We start from the raw sequence: 26,824 nt of genomic DNA, 5'->3' as shown, positions 1-26,824 counted from the left end.
GTTTTGGAGCAATGTCCTTTTACCTGTGTTCTGACTAATTCTGCTGAATGTGTCCCTTATTTGTTTTAGAGCACAATGAACAACTACCTCTGCTCTAAGATCCCAAGATCTAGCCCAGTAGAATATCAGAATTTATAGAGACACGGTGTGGTGGGGAGTGAGTGGAAAGATAGTCAGCTATGATCTACTGTATATACAGGCTGTGTCTTTACTCCTTCTGTTCCATAGCAGTCAGCCTGTCATTTTTGAAAATTTCAATCTCAGTGTAATGAACCCTGTTTCTGGGGAAAGTGTTTTGTCCTATGATGTTTTCCTCCCTTTCTCATCAGAAGGAGTACATGATTTGTGCACTGACATTATGTAAATTGATTGTGTAAATCCCTAAGATTTCCTCTGTGGAAAAGATAACATTCTGTTATTTTGTTATTTTCCTCTAAGTTCTAACTCTAACCTGTAAGATTATTCTTTTTAAAGTGTGAAGATAACACCCCATTCCAAGGATGTGATAATAAGGCTTTAAGGCTCGTTTTCATACAGGGTACTAATCTTAGTAGTGTACTGTTTAAAGGTTTGTGAAAAGTTAGTAAATCACATAGGATATGAATCTACATACTGTAAATTCATACAGCTCTAGGTTGTTGTTCGGTGAACACAAAGATATAAAAGGATGCATAGTCTTTTTAACATTCTCAGTGGGATGTAAGTTGCTTGACTGAGGGCCTCCTGTCAAATAAGAGTCGTCAGTTTGTAAGTTCAAGCACTTAATACTGTTTCCTTTATGAGACGCATATGGTGTAAAGCTTTGCATCCTTTCTCATTTCCACAGAAAAAGATGTTTCCACGGCAAAATTAACCCTGAAAGTAAATATAAAAGTGAGGGGGTTGAGGGCAATCAAGAAAAACTTGTGCTTTGCTTTTCAGCTGTGAAATCGTGCTTTGCTTTTCAGCTGTGAAATTTGGAAGAATGTCCAAAAAGCAGAGGGATAGCTTGTACGCTGAAGTGCAGAAGCACCAGCAGCGACTACAGGAACAGCGGCAGCAGCAAAGTGGTGAGGCAGAAGCCCTCGCCAGGGTTTACAGCAACGGCATCAGCAATGGCTTGAACAACCTGAATAACGAAACTGGCAGCACCTACTCAAATGGGCATGTCATCGATCTGCCGAAGTCTGAGGGTTATTATAATGTGGATTCTGCCCAGCCCTCCCCAGACCAGTCTGGATTAGACATGACTGGAATCAAACAGATAAAGCAGGAACCTCTCTATGACCTCACCTCTGTACCAAACTTGTTTACCTACAGCTCTTTCAACAACGGGCAATTAGCACCAGGGATATCCATGAGTGAAATAGGTAAGAAAAATTCCTGTTCCTGTAGTGCAATGTGTACATATAAGCTAAGCTCCAGTGCTGTCTTTATTGAAATGTTATATAGCCATTCCATACACGGGTACACAATAATTACATGTTCACATGTGCGTGTATGTGCACACACATACAGAGAGTAAAGCAAAGAAAATCAGTCTGGCACTAATTGACATAATATTAAGACAGCTCTGTCTTTACCAAAATCTGCAAAATATGCAGTTTCTTAAACCCAGTACTTCATGTTCTGTTTATGAAATAGAAGCAAGCATCAAAGCAGGTGACGAATCAATCATAACCAAGTGATAATTAGGAGTGGGGCGCTTGTTTCAAATGAGCTCATTACTAGCAGGGTTAAGTGATCTCTTCAGCCAACCATCTGTATTCTTGTCAACACCCAGAATCCCCATGGCAGCTAATTCTGGGATATTTACTGTGAAAAATACCAGCTTGCTACTTCTAGTGCATGGATGTCAATGCAGACCACGTTCACTGAATTTGTGAAGTGCACAGACTCTGAATGTAGTTGCTTGGATATTCCTGCTCTGCCTGAACGCCTTGGAGAACCTGTCTCTTGATTTCATCTTTGAAAAGTGGCAAAGAGACCTCTCTGTGAGATGAGACTGTTTGAAAGACAACAGCTAACCGTGATTCTTCTCTAAGGAGGATTTCTGTTCATCTAATGCTTCTAGCTGTACTTCTCCAAAGCCATTGGAGGAACTGCTTCTATTATAAAGAAATAACATGAAAGAAGATTGGCATCCTAATTAGGTACCACAACAAGTGAAATATGCTGCATCAGTTGTGGTTGAGAATATAATCAAAGGGTAACAATTTGTTAATGGAATTTAATTAAAAAGAAAGAAGAAGAAGGAAAAAAAAAATCGTATTCAAGAGCACTCTTAACAACCTAATTATTTTCACATCGTAAAATCCCTCTGTAATTTTGGCCTGACCTTGCTGCCTCATGGATGTACACCTACATCTGTAAATTTATGTGTGTACTCAGACCTACTGAGAATCCTGGAGATGTGGCCTCCACTCAATATAGATTGCAGTAATGATGTATACAGTAGTTACTGTCTGATAAAAAAATGAAGTTGCAGTTAGAATCTGTAGTATTTTTTCTGCCCATGCATGCTCATGTGCAGGAGGATATATAACACATTGTGTGCTTTAGTTGCAACTTGTGCACTAGAAAGTTGTGTTTTTCTGCCACTCTGTTTATTAGGACATGTTTTACTATCACATTTGGCCTAGGACTGTCCAGTGAAGTCCTACACCGATAGCATAGAATTAGCGAGGAATGTCTGCACCAACTTCCCTCTCAGCTTTTGTGGTTGTATGAATATTACTTACATGTGGCTTGTGCACACCTCAGTCCTGCAACAGAGGATCACAGTACTGCAAACCAGCTGAGAGGCAATTTAAACATCCTTAAGAGCTGTTTCCCTTCATCCCCCATACCAAAGGGAAATGTTTCCAGAGACTCAGAGGAGGTCTAGAAATGTGACAGTTCTGATAGTCCATTGATTATGGTTTGTGCTCAGTTACAGAAATGAGCCCAAATAGAGAATATATCCTTAGTGGCTAAGGGATCTCACTGAAGGCAATGAGTTCTTTTCACTCATGAAGCTTTAGAGAATCATTTAAATTTTATCTCTTGCTGATTCTCTTAGAAATAACTTACCATTCTTAAATTTTCACCAGTTTTTTTGCTCTTCAAGCCCTAAACCAACTCCACATTTTCCAGTCTTTCATCTTGTGTGTTATCTAACCAGTGCTCACCTTCTCAAGCACATAAAGCAGGAGATAGGAAAGAGCCTGTCTCTGAGCTGACAGCAAAATTCAGATGCTCTGGGATTTATCTCTTTTCCTTTTGAAATTGAAACTGGGGCTCCTAAATTGCTAGGATTTTACCCATGTACTGCTGCCTGTCATTTGTGGCACCTACAGCAGACGGATAACTGTGACAGTGAGAGGTACTGTAGTATAACAAATCAACTGACCCAACTGAAAAAATAGAAGAGATATACCATAAAATACTGGGATTAGTGCACAGGCAAGTGATATTTTCAGTGCTTAAAAACAAACAAAAAGTGCCTCAATGCTACAGCGGATTGTTGGACCATCTGTAAAACTGAGTCTTGCAGTCAAAGCAGGAAAACTTTAAGCACTGGGATGCATTGATTTCATATTATAGTGTTCTTAAATTTCACTGCAAAATTGTATCTTACTCCAGTAAGATTTGGAATAAACTCAACTCATTCTAAATAGAAGTTACGCCTTAACTGTTAGAAGAAATCATAGAGAATATATAGGAGGCATAAAAGCTATACTGCATTGATTCTTGTGCCTGATAGAAGTTTCTTTGTACCATCATACCTTGTGATACACTAAAACACTGAATACCCCAGATCTTGTTGGTTTTTTTCTGCACTGATTATTTTCTGATTAATTTCCAGTCTTAGTTTTCTTCTGGTCTTTAAATTCTTCAAATACATATATATATATATGTATTTAAGCACAACCTCACTTGTCACTTGCCTGATCTTGAGTGCAACCATCCTAATTTTTCCCTCATAAATGAATGTGTGGGATTCCTTTCATCCTTGAGCTTCTAAAAGTTACTGCAAGCTCTCCAAGGGACAGACTTCTTCACAGGCAGCCCAGAGCAAAAGTAGTCTTTGCAGCTTCTGCATCTCATGTCAAGCAATATCCCATTCAATTACTCCTTTGGTGTTAATGCTTAGCTTGTTTCAAACTCACTTCTCTCCAGTTTTTATTAAGACGTAATTGACTGCACATTTCCAAGTTTGAATCTCATTTTCTCTTTCTTATTTTTCTAACCTTTTCAATCCTATTACATTATGTCTCAGTCTTCACTGATGCTTTGTGACTTCTTTCAATTTAGAATTATCTCTTCATTTAATTAGCATTCTATGAACCTTCTCTTTCAGATTATTATGAAAATGTTAAATGCTTGTAAAACAAGTCCTAACAATGGTCCCTGCTGACTAAAAACTTGCTGTAATTGCATATATTACTTTAGTATTTATATTTTGCTTGCTATCCAACAGTAAGTTCTCTGAAAAATCCAAGTAACAAGTCTTCCTTTCCCTGTCAGTTTGATTCAGTTATAAAAATAATATTTTCTAAGATACTCTATAATGTAATTTGCACATCACTTGCATTCTTTTCTTCACATGTTAATTTTCTAGTTCCACCAAAAAGTAATCTAAATGGTTAGAGCTACTTTGATCTTTAACAGTTCTATGCTTTAATTTGAATGTGAAAGTGTTCTTTTTCCCAAATGTACATTCATCTACAGAAGACTTTGTAGTGGAAATGGAAATTGTTCAACTTAACAGTTTTGAAATTCAAAATTTTTTGCACAGCAACTGTTTCAACACATAGTATTAGAATGGAACAGCAAGAAAAATATAGCATATCTTGCACTGCATGCTTACTAGTATCTCTATATACTGTGCTAGCAAGTGGGGTTTCTGTAGGAGTAAGACATGCTGACAAGTTGAAGTTATATAGAGCTCTGTCACACATATTTAGTACTCTTATATCCCTTCGAATGATTTAAATAGTCCTGGGTACAACTGCACATTGTCTGATCACTGTAAGAAGCAGGATAAGAAATGTCTCCTATGAAAAAGAATGTTAAATGTAACAAAAAATTATTTTCAGACAGAGACACAAATTTCTCATGTCAGAGCTTATGATGGAGAAATGTTGTATAAAATCAGGTAGTTTCCCATTTCCTATTAGAAAAAGAAACTCAAACCATAAAGAAATCAGTCCAAAGCTCATAAATAAACATACAGGATCAGAGCATCAGCTTGGCATCACCTGCATTTCCAGGTCAGCTCCTTTTTCTTAAAAGAGAAGTATTTTTGTCCTTAACTCAAGGCATTTTGTTGGAGACTTAATATGGAGTTGGGTGTACAGAACACAAAGTAGGTCAGATGCAGTGACCAGATGAGTTGGGCAGGTTCTTTCTCTGCTTGTCCTGCTGTCCATGGGTGGCATGATCCAGGTGTGTTCCATCAGGCAGTGACACTGCCAGCAAGGGAGACACCCATGTCCTAAGGGTGCTTGCTGCCAGGAACCTCACAGCACAGTCCTATTTCTCCCTGACCACTGTGGCATCTGCACATCTGGGAAGGCAGAAATTTCTCATACTGTAGGGACGTCAATCTGGGAGATGAAATCTTCTTGTTGTATCAAAAACAAGAATTTGATCATTTGCAGAATGGCTTTCTCCTCACACAATTCACGGAGGTCAGCTGGTATCAGGAAATTCTAAAGTGAGAAGGGAGCTCCAGTTCCTGATAGCAATGCTTGCTCCCAAGTGTGATTTTAAATTAGCAGGTATTAAAGACGTATTTTTAGACTTGATGAAATAAAGACCATCTTTTTTAAATATATGTGCATAATATTATCTATCAGTGAGCCGAACATTGCGTTTTCCTCACTAAAGATGTGGCTCCAATCTTGATCTGTAAAAGGTATTGGAAGGCCTCCCCTGCCCTAACTGCAGTTGAGATTACAAGCCTGCAATTTCTTAGAGACAAGATAAAACTATTAGCGAATGCTGTTGTGGAGAAAATAAATTGGGTAAGGCTTTACTCCAGGTCAAATTGAAGAATGCCTTATTGCTGTGTATATTTAGGTAGTCAGTAAAGAACCACTAGAACATAAAGGAGGTCACATAGCCCAGCCTCTATAATCACAGAAAAATGGGTTTACATAGATTTACATGATGTTTCTTCGACATCAGGGCTATTTGAAGGTACCCAAGAGAGCTTACATTTCTACCAAAATTAAATTAAGGTTTGTAGGCTTGGGTTTGATCTTCCCTTTTCTCAGGCCCTCTGACCCTGCTCGGCTATGTACGTCTTAGGGTGGGCAGTAACTCACTAGGACAGACACCTAATATGAATTGGAGGAGGCACCACCTGCCCTACACCGTAACACACAGCTCTTTTGTCGCTGACACTTGACTGGAAAATGACAATAAAGGAAAACCTTAAAAATTTATTAAAGACTGGCTCAGGATAGTTATGTAGAAGACAAGCCGTCTTGAAAACTACAAATGACACTGGGCATATGTAATTTATCTTAATTTAGCTGGGTGAATACATTCATCTCAGGACCACAGTGAACAACTTTATATTCTGTAAAGTTATTTAATTTCCATTGCTGCAATATCATACAAGCAGGAGCTTAGGATTTAGTTATTTCACTGTCTCAACTTGAAGGGAGATCTTCACCTGTAAACATTCTCAACTCCTCTGCTGAGGATTGGTTTGAAAGTCAGTTCAAAGATTTCAGCAGAAATCTTCCCATTAACTTTAAAAGAATTTAGTTTGTTCCTCCATGCCTATACTGCTCATGAATTTCCACAACACTGTATGTTGCATATGCAGTATATATATGTCAGCGTCAGACTGATGTCTTAAAAAGTCTGCTGTGCTTTGTTTTTGAAAGTTGCAAAAGCACTTCTCCCATGATGAGCATTTCCTACTATTATTCTTTAACTCCCTTCTCTTTATCTCCAGGGTTTGTTCCCTGTGCCAGATCAAGTGTTAACAGATAGCTTACTGAACACTTATTAATCGGTTAGATGCTCTTTAAAGGGACACTCCAAATCACACTCAAAATGCAATGAGCTTTGTAACTAAAGTCCATACCTAAGGTGACATTAGTAGCTATGTTTTATGTTCCCTTTACAAAGCCACCACCCACCACGCAGTGAAACATGATGTTTTTGTGACTGTAGTCCTGTGTAATGTTCTTTCACCTCTTTTTCTAGGCCATAATTTAATATCTCTCCTACCAACCTGACAGTAAAAACTTGCAGGGCTGTTGTCGACACCCTGACAGCTGTACTTCAGAGGAGCAATGTTGCCACCTAGTGAGCATATAAGATGTGGTGTGTGCATTTCTGCGCTCATGCCATCAGGGCACTGTATCTTACCATCATTACCTATTTAAAAGTGACAATCAGAATAAATTAATATTTCTGTTCTGTACTCAGTTCATGTGACAAAACTTGGAACTTCTGCTTGTTTTACAAATTAATTAAAAATATGCATAAAATAGTATTAAAAACAACCTTATCTATAGCCTGCATTTTAAAGCATCATAATATAGTTCTTTAAAGTGAGCACATTTCTAATCCATTAAAGTATTTATATAAAGTAACTCCTTTTCTGCTAAGAAAAGAATGTTTTCTTGCATGACCAAGCTTGACAAAATATGTTCATTCTGTTGAAAATAAAAAAAAATCAATTAGAAATCAACCATTTGTAGCAGTCAAAATATGTAAAATTACACATCATATATCCCGTATATTACCCTATATCATGACAGTATTCTCAGAAATAACACTGTGCTGTGAATATTGTCAGATTAGAAATCACACTGAAAGATCAATGTAAATCTAATGGTATAAAGCGTACTGAGACATGCTTTAGCTGCCAGTTGTAAGAATAGCCTTTTGGCTGATTCTCTGTTGTATGTTTTGGAGCAGAAATTTCGATAGCAGAAGAAATGGTAACAGGTTTTCTGCAAGAAACCCTCAAAAAAAAGAAGGCTGGAGCAGGTACCAGAGCATGGAGGGCCTGGGACATATGAAGGAAGTGTGTTGTCTTCCAGGACTGTCTCACTCACAACCTGCAAGGAGGCAAACTGCAGATGAAAATCAAGAGGTCGAGGCAATGATGCTTTAGGAATCACTGTAGTATATGGAAGTGGCATACTGTCTGCCAAAATTTCTATGGTTTGAATTAGTGATTATATGTTGCTTTCTTCCTCATGTGAGTAAGCCCTTTACTGGTTTAGTGTCAATGCTCCCTGTCCTTAATCTTAGTGTATGGTGTTTCAGGGCAGTCAGCACTGACAATGTGCATACTTGTACTTTCTGAGAACTTAATCTGGTGTCCATAGTGTATTTCTTTGTCATTCTAAACAACGTTAGTCGATCATTCCTTAATCCTCAAGCACAAGGAAGCCAACAGAAGTTTGGTTTTACACATTTTTTTTCTTCTCCCAGTACCCATGCAACATCCTAAGTTTGACTTTCCAAGGCTACAGTTCACTTTTTCACACTGTTTGCCTTCTGTCTGGTAAATTTCATCACTCACTTCGTGCTTTTCACTGCTTTCCACTTTATTCCTGAAAATAGTGTAATTCTGCTTGTTTTGCATTTTGTGATGCTGTTCCCAGCTCCATAAGTAATGATGTCTTTCTTCAGTCCATTCAATTTTGTATTTTATTTCACAGAACAGCAACAATTCTTTTATACAAGAGTGAAAAAATATGAGAAAAAGTTGAAGTGAAATGCATGGGAGAGGAACATAGATGTGTGTAGTGGAAAAATTCAGTGCTACAAGATATAGGGCTCAGAAAAATGCTGAAACTGATTATCAGAACACAGATTTTACAGTGCAGTTATCTTGCACAGATGAAAGTCACATGTAAATGGGAATAGTTAAAGCAAGATATTAAGGCATGGAGCCCTGTCTTGTGTTCCTTTTTGATTGCATGAATATTTTTTCTTTTGATCTGGCATTGCTTATGGTAACCAAATTGTTTCACTTTCTGACACTATACGCTAACACAATTTCAATAAAACTTATTTGCCAAACTACAGGAAGATAGAATCATTGTTGAATATTTTATTATTACTTTTTAAAACGTTACTATAGATAGACTGCTTAAAATCTTTACAAAAAGTGAATTGTAAGCCTGGAACAGTGAAACAAACACTAAAAGATATGTTAAATTCTCCCAGTCTTTTGCAGATTAAGACAGGGCAAACCCTTCAAGCCCTGGTTTAAAACCATTAATATTACAATTATTCCATGCATATTTCTAGGTTTAATAGACAACAATTTCCAGTCTAAGTAATGTTTGCTTAGTCATAAAAAATGAAACCACTTTCTTGTTTCAGAACAATCTCAATTTTAATATAAAGATCTCTTTGTGTAAGCTGTGCTAGAAGAAGCTAGGAAACAGCTCATCTCAATAAATTTTTTATAATTATATGATGCCTTTAGAGTCCATGTTCCATAAGCTCAAGTTATTGCCTTGGTTCGTGCTGCCAGTTAAGTGATCTCTAATCAGTACAAAATATACATTTTTTACTAAATTGGCTAAGACCCGGGAGAAGCATTATTAAGTAGAGACCTTTTAGCATTTATAAAAATCCTCTAGGATTTAAAAGAATTCTAGGTCCATTCTCTAGGTTCCTTAAGATAAAGACTTCTTTCAGTTGTACTGGCATTTCTAGTAATTTATTAGAGCTTTTTAGAAAGGCAAATGAAACACTGATTTACTTTGAAGGAGAGAGAGGAAACAGACAATTCACACACATAACATTTACTTGGTGGTCAGTCTCTTCATGACAGTAACCACTGAATAACTTGAACACAGGGAAGGGTTATTCATTAACTAATTCTAGCACTCCTAGTCTCATATGAGTGTTTTTGTGTTTCATACCATCTTCTTAGGCTGCATATTTTATAATGCTACAAATTTATTAAACAAATAGGGCTTATGAAACTTGATAGTCTGTTTATAATAATTTTTGAAAGGGAAATACTCTGTGCATGATAAAGTTGAGAATGCCGAGGAGAGTTGAAAAATGTAATGAGTTTTTACAACCACTGTTAAGACAAAATGTTCCTATTCTTCTGTGGAAAAGAAAAAAGTTCAGACTTTTCAGCCAGTTAATTTGAAAAATTAGGACCTATTATTCATGTTTGAAAGCAAACTCAAGACATACTTTTACTTTATTCCCTGTGTCACTGCCTCCACGACTGTCAAAGAATTTCTTAATATAATCTGTGCAATGAAACCAGGTTTTAAAATTTTTAATTTTGCAGTCTTAATACCCTTGAGTCAGGGTGCAAAATAGTGTAGCTCCAATGCTATTTTGGCAGTTTTTTTGGTCATAGAACAGAGATTTTATTTAGAATACTTGGCTGGAGTTTTGATAGTTGTACAAATTGATATGCATGCTTACAGCAGCCAGCCAAAACTGTGATGTCATTGCAGCATTAATTCATAGTAGATCCCTACGAGAGCTCAAGTTAGGGTATAAGCTGAGATGAGCTCTTAGCTACCCAACTGGATCCTAAGGGTAAGTGGCAAATTAAAGATTCATTATTCATTTTAATTGAAGAAGATTATCAGTGTTTTAGGAAGCACACTTCAAAGTTCTTCAGTTCCCTGTGCAAAAGAAGGGATTGCTGAGAAAAAACTGGAATCTCTCCTGAGAAAAGAGACAAATGAAAGAACTAAGGAGCCTCTAGGAAGCAAACACTGCCAAGTACTGTTGATAATTTCTACTTAACAGGCACATTTTACAGTTGGTGAATGTTGTGTGGAGTCCATGGATTGCATCCATCCCCACCAGCATTGTACTTGACCTCAAGTTGGAGTTTTTTCTCAGTATTGTAGTTGGAGATTTCTAAATATTGCAAGGAAATGCATGAAAAAGGCAGGACTGACTTATCAGCTGACAATAGACCCCTGTGGGTCTGTGCTATGCTGATTTTGTTTGTTACTATTAGGTTGCAGTGTTGAGTTTTCTCTATGTATTTTAGATTTCAGCAATTCCTACACTGCTGATGCAATAAATCTTTGAGCAAATGTAATCTTTGGAGACTGCCTTTTGTGAGGTGACTGCTGAAATCTAAAATAAAAAATATAATGGGGGGTGAGGGGGAAGAGGAATCAAAACCAAAACATAACAAAACCAAGAACAAACAAATAAAGAGCCCAGGAGAGTAGCCAAATCTGGAAACAGAAAGGGTCATTTATTGTTCTGGAAGTGGTGAGATGTAGTCCTAAGTTCATGCAAGAGGTATATAGGGCTTTTGCAGTCTTTCTGTCTGCCCAGTCCTTCTGTCGGGGCTGTCCAATGCTTCCTTAGCTACTGACCCACTCCTATGAAAGGAAGCAGCAGTGTCAGACACGTGGGTTCCTACAGCTTTTGAAGAGGAAACTACTTAAGAGGCAAAGGAGACAGACAACCTCAGGGAAAGGCAGAAACAGCAACCAGTCCCATGTTCACCCCAAAAGGTGGTGGCTGCTGACCAATCAAACTGACCAGACCACACATTCATGGTACCTATTACCCACCCAGACACTGGAGATGAAAGGCCATTTCTTTTGCTGAAATGGCACTGTTCTCCTCAGCTTCCTGTTATACAATTTTCAATTTTCAGCTTCTTCCGGACATCTACTACTATGCATTAGACTTTTTTTTTTTTTTTTTTTACTACTGCATCACAAAATCCCAATTAAATTATCTCCCCATTCATCTGACACCTTTCAGGTCCTCACTAGCAGTACCCCAGCTGCTGCAACAAGAAAGGCAGAACTGCCCCAGCCGTGGGGAGCAGGGGCCAGCCTGACCACTTAGGTCATGGCTCTCCAGCCATGCCAACCAACACCATCTAGGTTTCCTCGTCACCCCTAAGAACAGAGTCTCTATAACTAGAATAGTGGGCAATTGTAGAAAGCCAGACAAGTATATACAGGACAGGCATGAGGTTCAACAAGACCAAGTCCTGAGTCTTGCGCTTTGCCACAACCACATGCAGCACTACAGGGTACGGACAGAAGGCTGAACATGAGCCAGCGTGTGCCCAGGTGGCCAAGGCGGCCAATGGCATCCTGGCCTGGATCAGGAACAGTGTGGCCAGCAGGACTAGGGAAGTGATTCTTCCTCTGTACTCGGCACTGGTGAGGCCACACCTCCAGCATCATGTCCAGTTCTGGGCCCCTCAGTTCAGGAAGGATATTGAGGTGCTGGAGCAGGTCCAGAGAAGCGCAATGAAGCTGGTGAAGGGTCTGGAGCACAAGTCCTATGAGGAGAGTCTGAGGGAGCTGGGGTTGTTTAGCCTGGAGAGGAGAACACTCAGAGGAGACCTTATCGCTCTCTACAACTACCTGAGAGTGTAGCCAGGTGGGTATCAGTCTCTTCTCCCAAGCAACCAGCAATAGAACAAGACGGTACAGTCTAAAGCTACACCAGGGGAAGTTTAGGTTACACATTAGGAAGAAGTTCTTTATAGAAATACACGGGCTGCCCAGGGAGGTGGTGAAGTCATCGTCCCTGGAGTTATTTAAGAAGAGACTGGATGTGGCACTTACTGCTGTGGTGTAGTTGACAAGGTGGTGTTAGGTCAAAGGTTGGACTTAGTGATCTCAGAGGTCTATTACAACCTAGGTGATTCTGTGATTCTGTGGTTGTTCCATGATGCGTTTTGTTTGAGTGTTTCTGATTTTTCAAGACCTCATATTGGTTACTACTACTGACTGTTTTCTTGGCTGAGTAAGTTTTCTGGTTTATCTCTCTGGAAGCAAATACTTCTAGATTTTATTTTTAATGAAGCATAGCATTTGTACAAAAAGTACCTGTTTTCTAAGAAAAATTTCAAGGTACCAATACTAAGAAATCTTCAAATTTAGAGCCAATCTACCTAATGCAAATGCTTTCATGTCCTAGTGTATGCCAGAGTTTAGACACTGGGAGCATTATTTTCCGTGGACCATGTTTCCCAGAACGAGTTAATCTGCCAGGATGTGGTGTGACTTTCAGATTCCCTGTTATCATTTAATATCAAGTGATCATGATGAATGGTAGGAGATTTAGCCCTAATGTAATAAATGTAGGCAAAAGGGGAGGAGTAAAGCAGCTAATCAACATTGTTTTCATATTGTGTCAGAAAAGCTTTACAAATTCTGCAATTTACAGGCTACAGTTATTATAATGCTAGTGGTATACTGTCATGCAGGCTCAGGAATTCTTTCCTCTGGAATTACTAATTTTCACTCAATAGTTGCAGGAGTTGGTGCCTAGAAAATAAAATGTTGCTGACTTTGATTCTCACACTTCTGTGGTCAGAATCATCTCTTTTGTTTTCCTTTTCATACAGCAAACCTTGCAAGCCTACTTTAGCTTATGTAAGATGGAATCTGACAGCATTTCAAGGAGAAATACTGTTCATATTGAGGTCACAAAAATGGAATTGCCTTTTGTAGTCCTTGCAGCCCATCCAAACAGGATTGCTAGTTGTGTACATGCATTTTCCCAGTGAAAGGGAGCCTTTGAAATCTCTGGCCTAAGATTTTTGAAAGCAAAATAAACTAAAAGTCAAGAGTGATATGTGAAGTAACTGTAGTAGACTCTTCTAGCCTGGAAAAGAGGTCACACATAGATGTTGATTATAGACCCAGCAGGGTACCTTCACAGGCTTGAGGCCACAGCCTCTGCATCCAGGCAGTATCTCTCCTCCCACTGTGTGTGGATGTTTGCTTGCTTTCTTCATTGTCCATTTCTTTCTAGTTCCACTAAAAGAATTAATCTGTTGAAGTTAGTGGTCAGCAACTTTCAGAGCTGCTAGGTCTCACAGAAACTTATCATATTTTGGGTACAGCACAGTACCTGTGACAGGACAGGTTTACATTACATGTCAGTACATTATTCCCAGTGGTTTAGGAATGTCGTTCTGCATGGGATTTTCCAAGATGTGTACTTCATTGGCAAAACAATGCTAAAATCTGGAAATGTGAGGAAAAAAAGACAGCTATGGTCTGTGAAACCCTTTGAGAGTGATGTTCTTGGCTCTGCCTGCTTTGGATCTTCTGTTGCTGGACCATCTGAGAAGCCAAGACAAGCTTATACTTCTTTTACTTTTTGAATCATGCCAGCTCTGCCACCAAGTGTATGCTGTATTTGCATAAAGCTCCTTCCAGAGACTTCAGCATGGAGTGTAAGCAAGCAGGCTCCTCTGCTGCTTATGCTGAATGAGCAGTTCCCTCCTCCTCTCAGACCCAGTGTACCCTTTCCATCACACACTCAACATTGTTTAGCCTGTGTCACAAGAGTTTCAAGTCTGTCTTGCACCTGATTCCTCTTTGTATGTCAACATTCAGAGCTGCTGTTTGCTGCGATTGCCCCAGGCCTTTGCACATCTAATTGGGTTTTAGTGTCAGATCAACATAACCACAAGTACATAAGGAATAGGGGTAAACACAGAATCCCATTCTACAAAACCCTGAAGAGTTTCCAAACTCTTCGTTCCTAAGGTAAATACATAAATGGTGGGGAAAGGAATGGAGCTGAGGAACTTTGCAGTAATGGAGACCTTCTAATAAAGTATATTTTGAAGTCAGTGAAATCAAAAGGTCTTGTTTTCAAATTGTTGGCATAGGTCACCTTATCTGATTCAAAATCTGTCTATGCAATAATATGAAATTATGTGAGACATTTATTGTAAGCATTTTCTCTATGCCAAGAGTGTGAATAGCTTGACAAATTGTAGCTTGTGTAACAAATTGTGAAGCTAGGAGAGCTGGGCTTAGAAGCACAAGAGAGAAGACCGGACAGTGGCTGCAGAGAGCAAAAATCCTTCACCCTTGAGACTGCAGATTTGTAATGCAGGTTGAAATCATGCTCCTGTACTGTTTTTTTAGATACAAGGCCTAAATGTTCCTCTGACCATATCTCAGTTCTCTCCAGTTAAATCCTTCCAGGAACATAATTGACAAAAAAATATAGCTTGAGTTGAACTTCTGCAATGGGGTTTGCGATAGCTAAGGATGTTTCCAAAAAGATAATGTAGTTAAAAGTGTAAATAGAACAACCGGGGGGCAAAGTTCTGAACTTTGATCTTCTAAAAAAGGTAGGTTTTGCTTGCTTTTCTTGGTTAAAGATCCTGTAAAAAATTTGTTTAAAATCATCATCCCTTTATTCCAAGATGCCCATTTATCTCTAAGATTTTTATTATGAAATGCAACAGTTTATTATCGTGGGTTAAGAGTTGCATTCAACCTTCCATAAAAGAACAGTGGGTAGGTCACTGTACTTACTAATATACGCTCTTGGTTGTCTTTATGCCTGAGCCAATTCTTCCATCAGGAAACCTAAATATAGTGTTGACCTTTAAAGGGATACCTGTACAGATTCAATTGAGCGGGTTTTATTTTTCTATACAAATCTGCAACTCATTTATGTTTTCTTCACTGCCTTTCCACTGAGTCTCAGCTTATTAACTGTGACAGTACTACAGACATGTGTCCTTTAAATAACACTCCTAGAGCAGTGTTTACAGAGAGCATATACATGTTTACAGTCTTTCTTCAGCTTTTCTTCTTGCTGGCATTTTTAAATTCAGTCAATATTTGTCCAAAGAGACAGTCTTATTTGGAACTCCAAGCTCCAGGTCCATAAACTCTGTGCAAACTGTTGAGGATGTGAACAAGTAAATGATGACATACTTAGTTCGTTCTACATCCCATGCTCAGGTCTGGCTAATGCATTGCCAGTGTCCTTTCCCTTTTTGACAGATGTTTTCTGTGCAATGCCGATTCTGCCACAAGTGCTTCAGTTCACTTCTGTGCCTTTGCCTTTGTTCCTTTGTTTGAAAGTTGTTTGGCTTAAGTGATGTCTTCAGGCTGAAGCACTGAGGTTTCAAAGTCACAAAAAAGGAAATCATCAGTTTTCTATAACATGTTTTATCAAGACATTTCAACTTCCAGTGTTAATGAATTCATGCTGGAAGTTTTTGTGAAAATCTTTTTAAGCCAGTCAAGTAGCTTAAAGGGCAAAGGTCTGCTTTAAAATACTTCTCTAAGTTTACTCCTAGTTTCGGTGGGTTTCCAGGGCAGCACTGAATACTTCCCTTTCTGCTTGCGTCTTGCATTTTGTGTTGTGAAGTAGTTTCTAAGGCTGCTATTTCAGGATAACTTTAAGGTAACTTAGTGTTGTATGTGAGATCTGTGTTCCCTATCTAAACCCCAAGATACTAGTTTTAGCTTTCACCCATTGCTAAAACCAGTCTCCATATTCTTGCTCATCAGACTAAATTAGAAAATTAACTTGAGAAGAAAGATACCTGTTTCCTGTTTCTTTATGAGTCCGCCCAAGGTAATGCAAATGTCTATGTCAGGTTTGAGCGGTCAGTCAATTTCTGTGAGACCTAGCAGCTTTGAAAGTTGCTGACCACTGACTTCAACAGATTAATTCTTTTAGAAGAACTAGAAAGAAACTGACAATGAAGAAAGCAAGCAAACATCCCCACACAGTGGGAGGAGAGATATTGCCTTGAGGCTGTGGCCTCAAGCCTGTGAAGGTACCCTGCTGAGTGATAATCAACACCTATGTTCTTCGTCTTCTCCAGCCTAGAAGAGTCTACCAGTTACTGCACAGGCATGAGGCAGACAAAAGTGATTGGGTAACCAAATGGCAAAAAAATGTCCAATTGACATTTATTTAAACACCTTTAAAAATCGCCTTCAGAATGAAGATTCTGTATAGTTTAACAGGTATCATTTACTATGATGATCCACTATGTACAGATCCACTGTTTATCAAGATCATTTGGTTTGGCATAATGAAACATTTTACAATAATCATCTTCATAAATAAAAAAAATAAGAGAAAGGTAGCATTGGAAAGAAAAGATTAATTCTGTTAATGCGCATTTTCCAACAATTTCAATGTTTTCAACATTTTGCTGTTGCAAATCACTGTTCACTGTGTTTTATTCTCCTCTTCACAGATCGAATTGCACAGAATATCATTAAATCTCATTTGGAGACATGTCAATATACAATGGAAGAATTACATCAGCTAGCATGGCAAACCCACACATATGAAGAAATTAAGGTTTACCAGAGCAAGGTACAGTCCTGTAATATGCTTTTTCTGCTGCTTGAAATTGTTAACTGTGTAATTTATTTGGCAAGAATACACTGATGAGTTTCATGTAAGTGAAAATAGGCTGCTAAATATCTCTGAGGAACTGGTTACTGAAAGCAAAGGAGTGACAGTTCACAGAAAGAAGCAGCAGCTTTCCAGCATATGGACATATTTGCTAATGTTGAAGCTTATGTACAGTCATGGAATTCAGTTTTCCATTTTTGTTATAACAGATCTAAACCTTATGCAGAAATTCAGTTGACTTTATTGTGATCACGACTGGATTCGTTGTTTTAAGGATTTTAAGAAAATAAGACAATATAACTTTGTTTCCTTATAATTTTAAAAACATGTCTGCTTTTTATGTAAATAACAAATATCTGTCACTTATATACAATAGATAATGACAAACTGAAAGTACTCCTTAAATTGAAGCTATTCAAGATTGGGTGGAAAAATCATCTCATTGCACTATATTTTTGTTCTCATTGCACTGTATTTTTGTTCTCATTGCACTATATTTTTGCTCTGCCTCTGCAATTCTCGGGTCAAGTTCAGTCTGTTTTTCACTGATACCTCTTCAGGTGTAGTCCAGTCAACAGAAATCTCTGTGGCACTTGCACTAGTTTCATTAGCAATGGGTCTTTGGTCAGAGTTCAGTTGGCACATTAGCTGGTCAGGTAAGAGACAGGAGGGACTCCAGCTTGTTCTTTGAAATCTGAGGGTCTGGGGAGAATTAGCAGGAACAAAAGAACATCCATGTATGTTTACATGTGTATGTGTGCAAGGAAAATTATTATCAAGGAATCAAATTTTTGTGTAATCCATTTCCAGATGGCAATGATATTTTAATTATATATTACTTTAAGTTTCAACTAGCAAAAATATTCTGTTGAATAACTTAATAGCATTTTGCCACTTCTTACCTAAGTGTACTCTGGGATGGATGATTGCATTTTTTATGCTGCTATCCTGCACAAAAGCCAACATTAGAACCACATTTTAACGTGGGGCAATGCATTCTGCTCCTTTGAAGAGGAAATGCCAGAGTTCAGATGACTGGTGCAATCAGCTTGTGAAAACAGCCTTCTAATGAAAAGTGCTGGGTACATTGAGAAGCAGAGATGCTGCTAGCTCTGCCTGGGAATGGGAATGGAGTCTGGGGAGTTCCTCTGCAAGGCTAGCTGAAGAACTTAATGCATTGATGTACTTGCTTGCTCACCACTTTGCTTTTTCATGTGTGGTTTCCCGGAAGACCAGAGAAGCTCTGTGGCAGCAGTGTGCCATTCAGATCACCCATGCTATCCAGTATGTGGTGGAGTTTGCAAAGCGCATTACAGGCTTCATGGAGCTCTGCCAGAATGACCAAATTCTCCTCCTTAAGTCAGGTGGGTAAACACCAGAGGCTTGGGACTGGTTTGGCACCCAGTTTGAAGGGGCCCTAACAGACCCCTAACTCTCTTTCATTAACCCTTCTGTATTTTTCCACATTAGTCATGTTACTGCCTTCTAATCTCCTTCCCTCTACAGTCAGTTGTAGTTATTAAGTACATACATACACATAACCATTGCAAAAACTGCAGTCTCCAACTTGACATGTGGTGGAAGGACCCTGCAAATTGAGCTGGTCCAATCAGTCATCTGCCACTCCATGAAATCACTCAGGCCTGCCTCTATGGTCATCTCTAATCTTTTTAATGAGACTACAGAAATACCCTACAGCCTTTGCACAGGAGGGAAAATCCCTGCTGGTGCCAGTTGATTTCAGAATAAATGAGAACAGATTACAGCAGTGTGCTCCAGCCATGCTCTCTGTGGATGCCAGGTTTGCATGTGTGTGTGCATAAGGGCAAGGGGGAAAAGGCTTTCCTTACTTGTCAAGGAACTTGGTAATTTCTGTCCTCTGGAAAAATCATGACAAGATTTATCATGACTATGCAGTAACACTGCCAAACTCAGGAGGACAAAATGACATGACCAAGTGAACCACAAGAACCGCAACTGGTAATTAATTACATTTACCCTGTCATATCAGTTTCTTGCTCCCTTCAAATGTAAAAGGCAGGATACTGTGTGAGGCGGCTCATTAAAGCTTAAGTCTTCCTATTTCAAGAGAGATCTCTTCCTTAAGGCTGAAAGCCCGCGTGATTCAATATTCTGTACACAAAAGACTGCAGCTCGGTGTGGGGCTGGACTCTGATGGTGGGCACAGGTGCAAAGGGAAGTGATACAGAGACCCTGGGAACATACAGACAACCTTCTGGAAAAAGGGAGTTGTAGCACAAAAACTATTCTTTTAAATCTTGTACTAATTTTGAAAATTCTCTAGATACCGGTGCACCCCTAGGAAACTTCCTTCTTTTGACTGGCAAAGCTAACAACACAACTACACCTTCGGGAAAAGACGTATTTGACTGTACTGTCAGAAAACACTGTTAAGTTTTAGCATATAAAGATATGCCAGGTTTCATTTTCTGTTTCGCTGTTAACACTGAGCAGGAAAGTCACAACTTCTCTCTCAAAAGCATGTTTGCAAAAGAATCCTCAGATTCAGAGTTCATTTTACATGACATTTGGATTTAGTTAAGGCATGTTTAAAATGTTTCCTTTCATTTTCCCAACTGCATATTTTGCAGTTAGGAAATAATATGCAAAAATAAAGAATAAAAAAGAAGTCTTCCTTTGGCTAATCAACAACCAGAACAACAACAACAAAAACAACAAAAGAAATCAAAAAAAATCCAACCAAACCAAAACAAGGAAAATTAAAGTAAAACCTGTTTTAGGGATGATCTTGACAGAGCTTTAACTTTTATTTTCTCTCTGAAAATGCTTTATGATGATCTCCCTCTCCAGTCAAATTAAGGTGGGATTTTTATACAGATTGAATGAAGATGGTTTTTGGTATTAAAAAAAAAGGTTTAATTATCAAAAAGAAGATTCAATAAATGCCTAATTTTAAGGATAAAATATTTCAAACTGAAATTATTTGCCCAGGTCTAAACTCAGCCTGGGGACTTAGTCCAGGCTGGGGAATTTTTTTTGCTGCAAAGGGGGAAAAAGTCAACTGAAAAAAAAGGTGGTTAGACTGGACCATAAATGACCCCTTTCTACATTCAAAGCAGACAAATATTTTTCTGCCATTCAGAGGCATATAATCAAGATGTCTCCAAAGAGTGTCTATCCCTGCTGATGACTCATGTCTTCCTAAATATCTTCTTGACATTTCCTACACTCTGATATTAGACAGTAATATATGGTTTCTTTGCTCTTTTTTCTGTCTGATAGGCTGCTTGGAAGTGGTTTTGGTGAGAATGTGCCGTGCCTTCAACCCACTCAACAATACTGTTCTGTTTGAAGGAAAGTATGGAGGAATGCAAATGTTTAAAGCTTTGGGTATGTTGCTCTTCTTCTTTTCAACCAATTACATTGACCCACATAGCGAGAGGTTTGTCTTTATGAAAATAGTGACCCACAATGAAAATCTCCAGTAAATGCTGAATCCCCAAGCCTCCAAATGTCTAGGCTGGAACAGAAAACGAAAAAAGGTGAGTCCACTAGCTCTTAGCAGTGATAGGTATTTTTCTCTAATAAAAAAGAGCAGCATCAGGGTTTTTTCAAATGGATTTCTTTGCCATCTGAAGTTTTGATAAAACATGAGTTTATGGCAGGAGCAAAGCTGTTTACCTTCACTGTTCAGTTGTGCTTGATATATCAAATCACTGCCACTAATTGTGTCCTGCAGAAGGCAACTTTAGCCCCAGCAGTGAGGTGACTAAAATGATGAACTGCTATGAAATATAGACAAGGACTTTCCTAAAGTATTGTTTTGCCTAAAACTTTTAAGTTCATTTATATTCATTTATTGAAAAAAATTACTTAATTTCTTAACATGATATTGAGTGCTACCTGAAATGTTAATAGTTAAATGGATGTGTTTTGCCCATCCAACTGATATTAACAGAAATTTATTCAGGACCAAAGTCAAAGATTTGAGATATTTCCTTCAAATATATATATATCACGTTAGTATATATTTTTCTTATTGGATATCATACACAAAACACTCTTTACAAGTTAAAAGCATTTATGAATGCGTATTGGTTGATTTATTTTGGTCTTTATGATGTTTTCACAAATTTTCATAAGTATTTTTACTGATAATTAGTAAAATTATATATGGGAAAATTATTTAGTGCTGGTCTTTCATACCTCTTAGATTTAATATCTATCTAGAAATAGCAATTCTTTCCACATTGGGAAAATAGTACTCTCTTCTAAGATGTCTTTGCAATTTTTGTACTTGCCCCTAATTCTTGATAATTTTTTTGCTTCAATGTATGTTTTAGTGACATTTTCAGGTTTGGTGGAATTTTAATAGTTAATGAAAGGCAGACATTCACTCACACCTTTTTGTCACAAAAACAATCCTTTCTCATAGCAGGTTAAAGAGCTAATTTCTAGCATTGATTTTGTCCTCTTTGGTCTGCAGGCTCTGATGATCTGGTAAATGAAGCGTTTGACTTTGCAAAGAATTTATGTTCCTTACAGCTGACTGAGGAGGAGATTGCCTTGTTTTCATCTGCTGTTCTGATATCACCAGGTAATTTTTCATTCCAAACACCACAGGTTTTTTTCCTCTTTGCCCACCTTTATTTCTACCTACTTAAATAGGTGTTTAAGCTGTATTAAGCAATGTTGAGCAATGTATTAAGCAGTGGAAGAATACCTGAATTACCCCAAATACACCTCACTGTCTCATTGTAGACCAGCAGGAATTACACATATTGGAAGTAGATCCAAAGTGTGGGGTAACAGACATGGAGCAGGATTGTGTGAAAAAGCAGTGCAGGCTGACGTTCTTCCAGACCACATACAGAGAAACATGGTACTCGAGGAGATTTATGTTCCTCCCGACTTTCTCAGGGAACACAAACCTCACAGCTCCGAGCAGGTTATAAGGTCCATAACTATGATGGGCTTTTTCTGTAGGAATAAGAACATGAGCAGTTAAAATCTATACGAGGTCCTGTCTGAATTAAATTCCAGGTGAGATGGTGTGATCAGAGGTGCAACATGCTCTTTTTATGTCTTCATATTATAATTCTGCACAGGCAAGCATGCATTTAAGTGAGTGATGGCTGGCTGACCACAGAAAAGACTTTTGTGATTAAGTTGACTCAAAAGGTGGATCTAGCAGAGAAGCTCACGGTTTAGTGTGGGATTTTTAAGTATACCTCAGGGAATGTAGACACCCAGTTTCCTCCAAGGGTAACCTCTTGAAAGGCCTTACAAAAAACCTCACCATGTGTCTCAGTTTGAAGAGACTGGAATGTTTGCTAAAGAGGATGAGTTATGAGATAGACCAAACTTCTCTCTCTCAGCAATTGTAAATTCAAAATTAAGGGGCTTTAATTGAGGAAGTGTGGAAAAAAACAGAAGAAATAACAACCCTTTATTAAAAGATATATGTATGTTGGCAAGAACAGTAACAGAACATAAAACAACTAGACAATAGTCCTGTACCCAAAAGTCCCCTTCAAACAAAAGAAAAGGTCTGGATACTTCTCTGTCCTTCAGCGCAGTTCTAATCCCGGCCGGCAGGGGGCGCTGTTGGATCACTGGAGGTGCAGAGCCTGCAGTGCTCGGTGTTGCCCTGCAGGGGGCGCTGTCGGGCTCTGGCGGTCACCACACAGGGACAGGTCTGGGGGTGTCTCGGGTCGCGGGAGGAGCCGAAAAGAAAATGGGGACCCTTCCCCCAATGGAAGAAAGGGGAAAGGAAAGCAGTTCACCCCCACAGGACTCACTGTTATCTCAGATGACGGTGTCTCAAGGCTCCTCCCTTTTCTCCTGTGGACACGCAACTCTCCGATGAAAACCCAGTAGGTCCTGGCTGGACACACGAGGCAGCGTGTGAGCCGATCAGGGCCGGTGGTCATGCCTCACCAGGACAAAAAGCCAGAAAGACCGGCTTCCAGGCCTTTTCTCCAAAAGTGCCCAGACACAGAGCCTGTCTCCGTCCCTGAGAGAGAACTCCACAGTCTGCTTCCTCCCCTCCAAGCAGAACCAGCCACCCCCTCCCAAAACTCCTCCCCTCTCCCCCCACCCTCTGTTGGGCCATCAGTTAGGAATGTGGCCTGGCCAGCTAGGTTCTTTTGTAAGCCTAATTGACCCTTTTTTTCCATTCAGCCTCCGTCTTTCTTACAGTGGGGGGACAGGGGGAAGAAAAATTCCCCTCTCAGATTTATCACCTATAACACCATGAATTATTTTTCCAGCTTTTTCTGCTAAATACTCCCTCTAGGTCACTTTGCCCTTTTGCGCATCTGTGGTATAGATTATGTTAGTCAGAATTAGACTAGCACAGATGGTGTCAACACGTTCATTCTCATCATTAATGACACCTACTGAAAGGACTCTTCTCCTTTTTAGTTTGACTTTGAGGAGTTCTTACCATCATCTGCTCAGAGGTGAAATAGTGGAGCTGGTGTCTCTTCATGGTGTTGGGCCAGCATATTGCAGAGATAAAACAATGACCATTTCCACCTCAAAAGTGTCCCAGCTATGTGCAGGCATGAGAGTTGCCTGTCACTCTCCCCCAGAGGTCCTGACTTCCTCTGGGAAAGTGGACTTGCAGTGCCCTTGTGGGTCCCTGCTTATCAGCCCTCCCTCAGTCTGAAAAGACCAAAGCTGTGAGGGTGACAGAGAGATGTGCTTGCTCCTGGAAAACATCAAGTGGACATAAAAATTCTGATTAATTTCTGCAGTTCTATATATGGCCCTCTAGTTTGCAAGCAAGAGGATACATGCGGTATGTCCTATTCCTTTTTAAAAAAGAGAATAAAAGAAGCAAAAGTCCTTGATTCATTCAGACTGCTTATTTCTGTAGTCTGTAAGGATGTGTAACTTTAGTCATAAAACACACAGTAAGAAAGTGGTGGGCTACAGCAGCATGTACATGAGTGAAAGCAGTCTCTCGTCCATAAAAAGACAGCAAATTTGGACTGAGAGTGGGAAGAAAGGGAAAATAGCCAGATTGAACTGACATTGAAATTTGCCTTTTCTTTTCTTACAAAAATGATAACAGTAAACAATAGAGAAATAAATATTTCCTTCCACACTAGATGCTCTGGTTTCTTCACAATAAAGACTTTCATCATGGAAATACCACAGAAGTACTTGCACCAGACCTTCCATCAACTAATACAAGCTTACAAAGTTTCCTTATGGGAAGTATTCATATTCAAGTTTCTTTTCTACAGAAGTCACCACTTGAAAGGTGATTCTTGTGCCCTTGATCTCAGTGTCTGGGCAGTTTACAGAGAACAGAGTGGTTCTATAGTGAGTAAGGGACCTAAGAGCATCCACTAATAGATTTGCTAAGGTTGCAAAGCCCAGTGTCAGACCCATTTTCCATCTAATTCAGAGCACAAATCCAGATTTTCCACTTTGGGATATGTAACCACGCTGCTTGAAGGTGATTCTTTACCTTGATTTCTGATTTCAGAAATTAAAACAATATGAGAGTCCATAAAAGTTGCAGAGGCATCTCTACTTGCAAACTTACCAGAGCAAGGTGGTAAGATGCTAACCTGGCTGCCCCCATATGCCAATCCCTCTCCTGAAATTCTGACTTGCCATGTTCCTTCGTTCCATTTTAGTTTTTGAAAAAGCAAGTGTTATAAACTTTCTACATTTTCTTTCCTACACTATTATCTAATGTAGTGGGCTGTGCACTCCTTAAAGATACACAAGTTCAACACTTAAAAGGAAAAGTATGTAGCTGAAGTGCTGCTTCCTTTATGAGTAGTCACTCATCTATTGACTTTTTCCTGAACTATTGTGAATATAGCTAGAGTTACTTGGGAAATTCCAGCCAAATTTGCGGATGGTAGAAATCACATTTCAGGTGGTAGAAACCACATTTTGGGAGACAATCTTAGCATCCATTATAAAAGTTTTACCTAGCTCTTGTCATGAATTAAAGAACTCTTGTGCAATATACAACATGCTTCATGACAGACGAGGGATTAAACCTATCCTCTAGCTGTCTCAGTCTATTTTTAAGCTTATTTTTGTGACGGAAAGGTAAATACTTTAAGGGTAGGCCTCTATGATAAATCTTTTTAGCTCTAGATTGCCACAATAGGCATTAATTTAACGCTGTTGAAAGACATTTTTTTTCAATAGCGTAAATTTTGGCACCTAACCTGTGAAGTCTGAATATTACTGTGTGCTTACTGTGTAGACGGTGCACGTGCTCTCAGCTAATTCTGTTTCTACGGCCACTGATGGCACAGGATCCATTGGCTGCAGCATGATTCTCTAAGCTTTGCATAAAGATTATTTTCTTTTCCTGATCATCCGTTAAGTAGCTGAGGTTGAGTTTTGTCTCTTTTCATAGTACTTGACAGTGAACACTTTTCATACACCCCTCTCCACAGAGAGTCAGAAAAATGACAGAATTGTTTTCCTCCTGTGATGAAATGCTGCTTGGCTCCAGCCTGTGTGGCATCTGTGCTCATTGAAGCAGTTGACTTATATAATTTCTGTGGGTTATTTTAGTGATGGGGATTGTGTGTAAAAGAGCTATAAAAGTGAAAGGACTTTTTCCTGTACTTTTCAATTTGCACATGAAGATTCATGCCTTGTGATAAAATAAATTTTCGTATTTCCTATTTGAAAGCTAAAATCTATACCAAATAATTGGTCTGGATTAGGGGAGGAAGAAACAAATTTGTAGCATGGGAAAACAGAAAGTTCAGTGGTGCTGCGAACACACTGTATTAATAATTTTGGACTGCCTTGTGGTCTGCTACTTCTCTTTCTTTATGTTTTTTCCAGAAGTTATGACTTGTGAAAATATAGATATTAAGGACAACCTCCTGCACTTGGGCTTGGAGTTCAATAGAAGCCATATGGGTTTTAAACATCTGTATCTGTAACTGTTATTCTCCCAAATAATCTTCTATTTTGTGTTGTTTAAAAGGAGAATATCTTTAAACAATGAGAAATTTGCACTTCGAGGCATATCAACAGCTCATAATTTTTTTTGAATTATTAAAGAACTTCTTTTGAAGGAAGCCATTTTTTTATGTAGAATATATTTGGTCTCAAAATTTTAGCCTAGTAAATAATGAGATATATTTTATTTAAATAATTGTATTCTCTTATTTTCAAAGAACTGTTTTGATCAATGTTTATTATTTGTGTATTAAGACACTGAGACAACATACATGTTTATCACCTTGCCACTATAAAGTTAGAAGAACATCGATTGTACCAAAAGAGAATAATAAAGTGGTTGGGCCATGTTTCATTTCTATTCCCATCTTTATACCTAACATCCTGTTTTAAATAAAGAGATGCAGAGCCAACATTATGTTCCTGTATGTTTTGTGTATGTTAGTTAAACACTCAGGTGATCCTTTAATGTGTCAATGCCTCTGAAACCATGTCTTCATTACCATGCAGTCCTTCCTCGTGGGAATTACGATTGCTGTGAATGCTTGCCAGCATGGCACACTGTGTGCACCACGAGCATGCCCCACATCTGTGCATTCTTTACCTTTTGTTTTCCTTTTTCTCAGATCGAGCCTGGTTAATAGAGCCAAGGAAGGTCCAGAAGCTTCAGGAAAAGATTTACTTTGCACTTCAACATGTGATCCAGAAGAACCACCTTGATGAGGAGACACTGACAAAGGTAAGTTGTTAAAACAAAAAGGCGAAC

The 26,824-nt window shown here is 38.8% G+C and overlaps 1 protein-coding gene and 1 long non-coding RNA gene across 2 annotated transcripts in view; one reads left to right on the top strand and one right to left on the bottom strand.

The window, feature by feature from the left end:
- The window catches only part of RORB (RAR related orphan receptor B), a 143,894-nt gene that overhangs the window by 108,101 nt on the left and 8,969 nt on the right, over positions 1 to 26,824 (top strand). Inside the window, exons 4-9 of the mRNA XM_064642886.1 lie at positions 948 to 1,349; positions 16,955 to 17,076; positions 18,350 to 18,482; positions 20,383 to 20,490; positions 21,587 to 21,697; positions 26,685 to 26,797. Coding sequence (XP_064498956.1) covers positions 948 to 1,349; positions 16,955 to 17,076; positions 18,350 to 18,482; positions 20,383 to 20,490; positions 21,587 to 21,697; positions 26,685 to 26,797 — 989 coding nt within the window. The remainder of the gene's footprint in view (positions 1 to 947; positions 1,350 to 16,954; positions 17,077 to 18,349; positions 18,483 to 20,382; positions 20,491 to 21,586; positions 21,698 to 26,684; positions 26,798 to 26,824) is intronic.
- LOC135407661 (uncharacterized) lies at positions 753 to 1,206 on the bottom strand. Its single transcript, XR_010426958.1, has 2 exons — positions 1,136 to 1,206; positions 753 to 855 (listed from the first exon to the last, which is right to left on the bottom strand). It is a non-coding gene; the product is annotated as an uncharacterized LOC135407661 (long non-coding RNA).

Source organism: Pseudopipra pipra, chromosome Z, assembly GCF_036250125.1.
Source record: "Pseudopipra pipra isolate bDixPip1 chromosome Z, bDixPip1.hap1, whole genome shotgun sequence".
NCBI classification, from domain to species: domain Eukaryota; kingdom Metazoa; phylum Chordata; class Aves; order Passeriformes; family Pipridae; genus Pseudopipra; species Pseudopipra pipra.
Note: the sequence above shows the minus strand (reverse complement) of the source record. Positions and strands in the feature narration are given on the sequence as shown.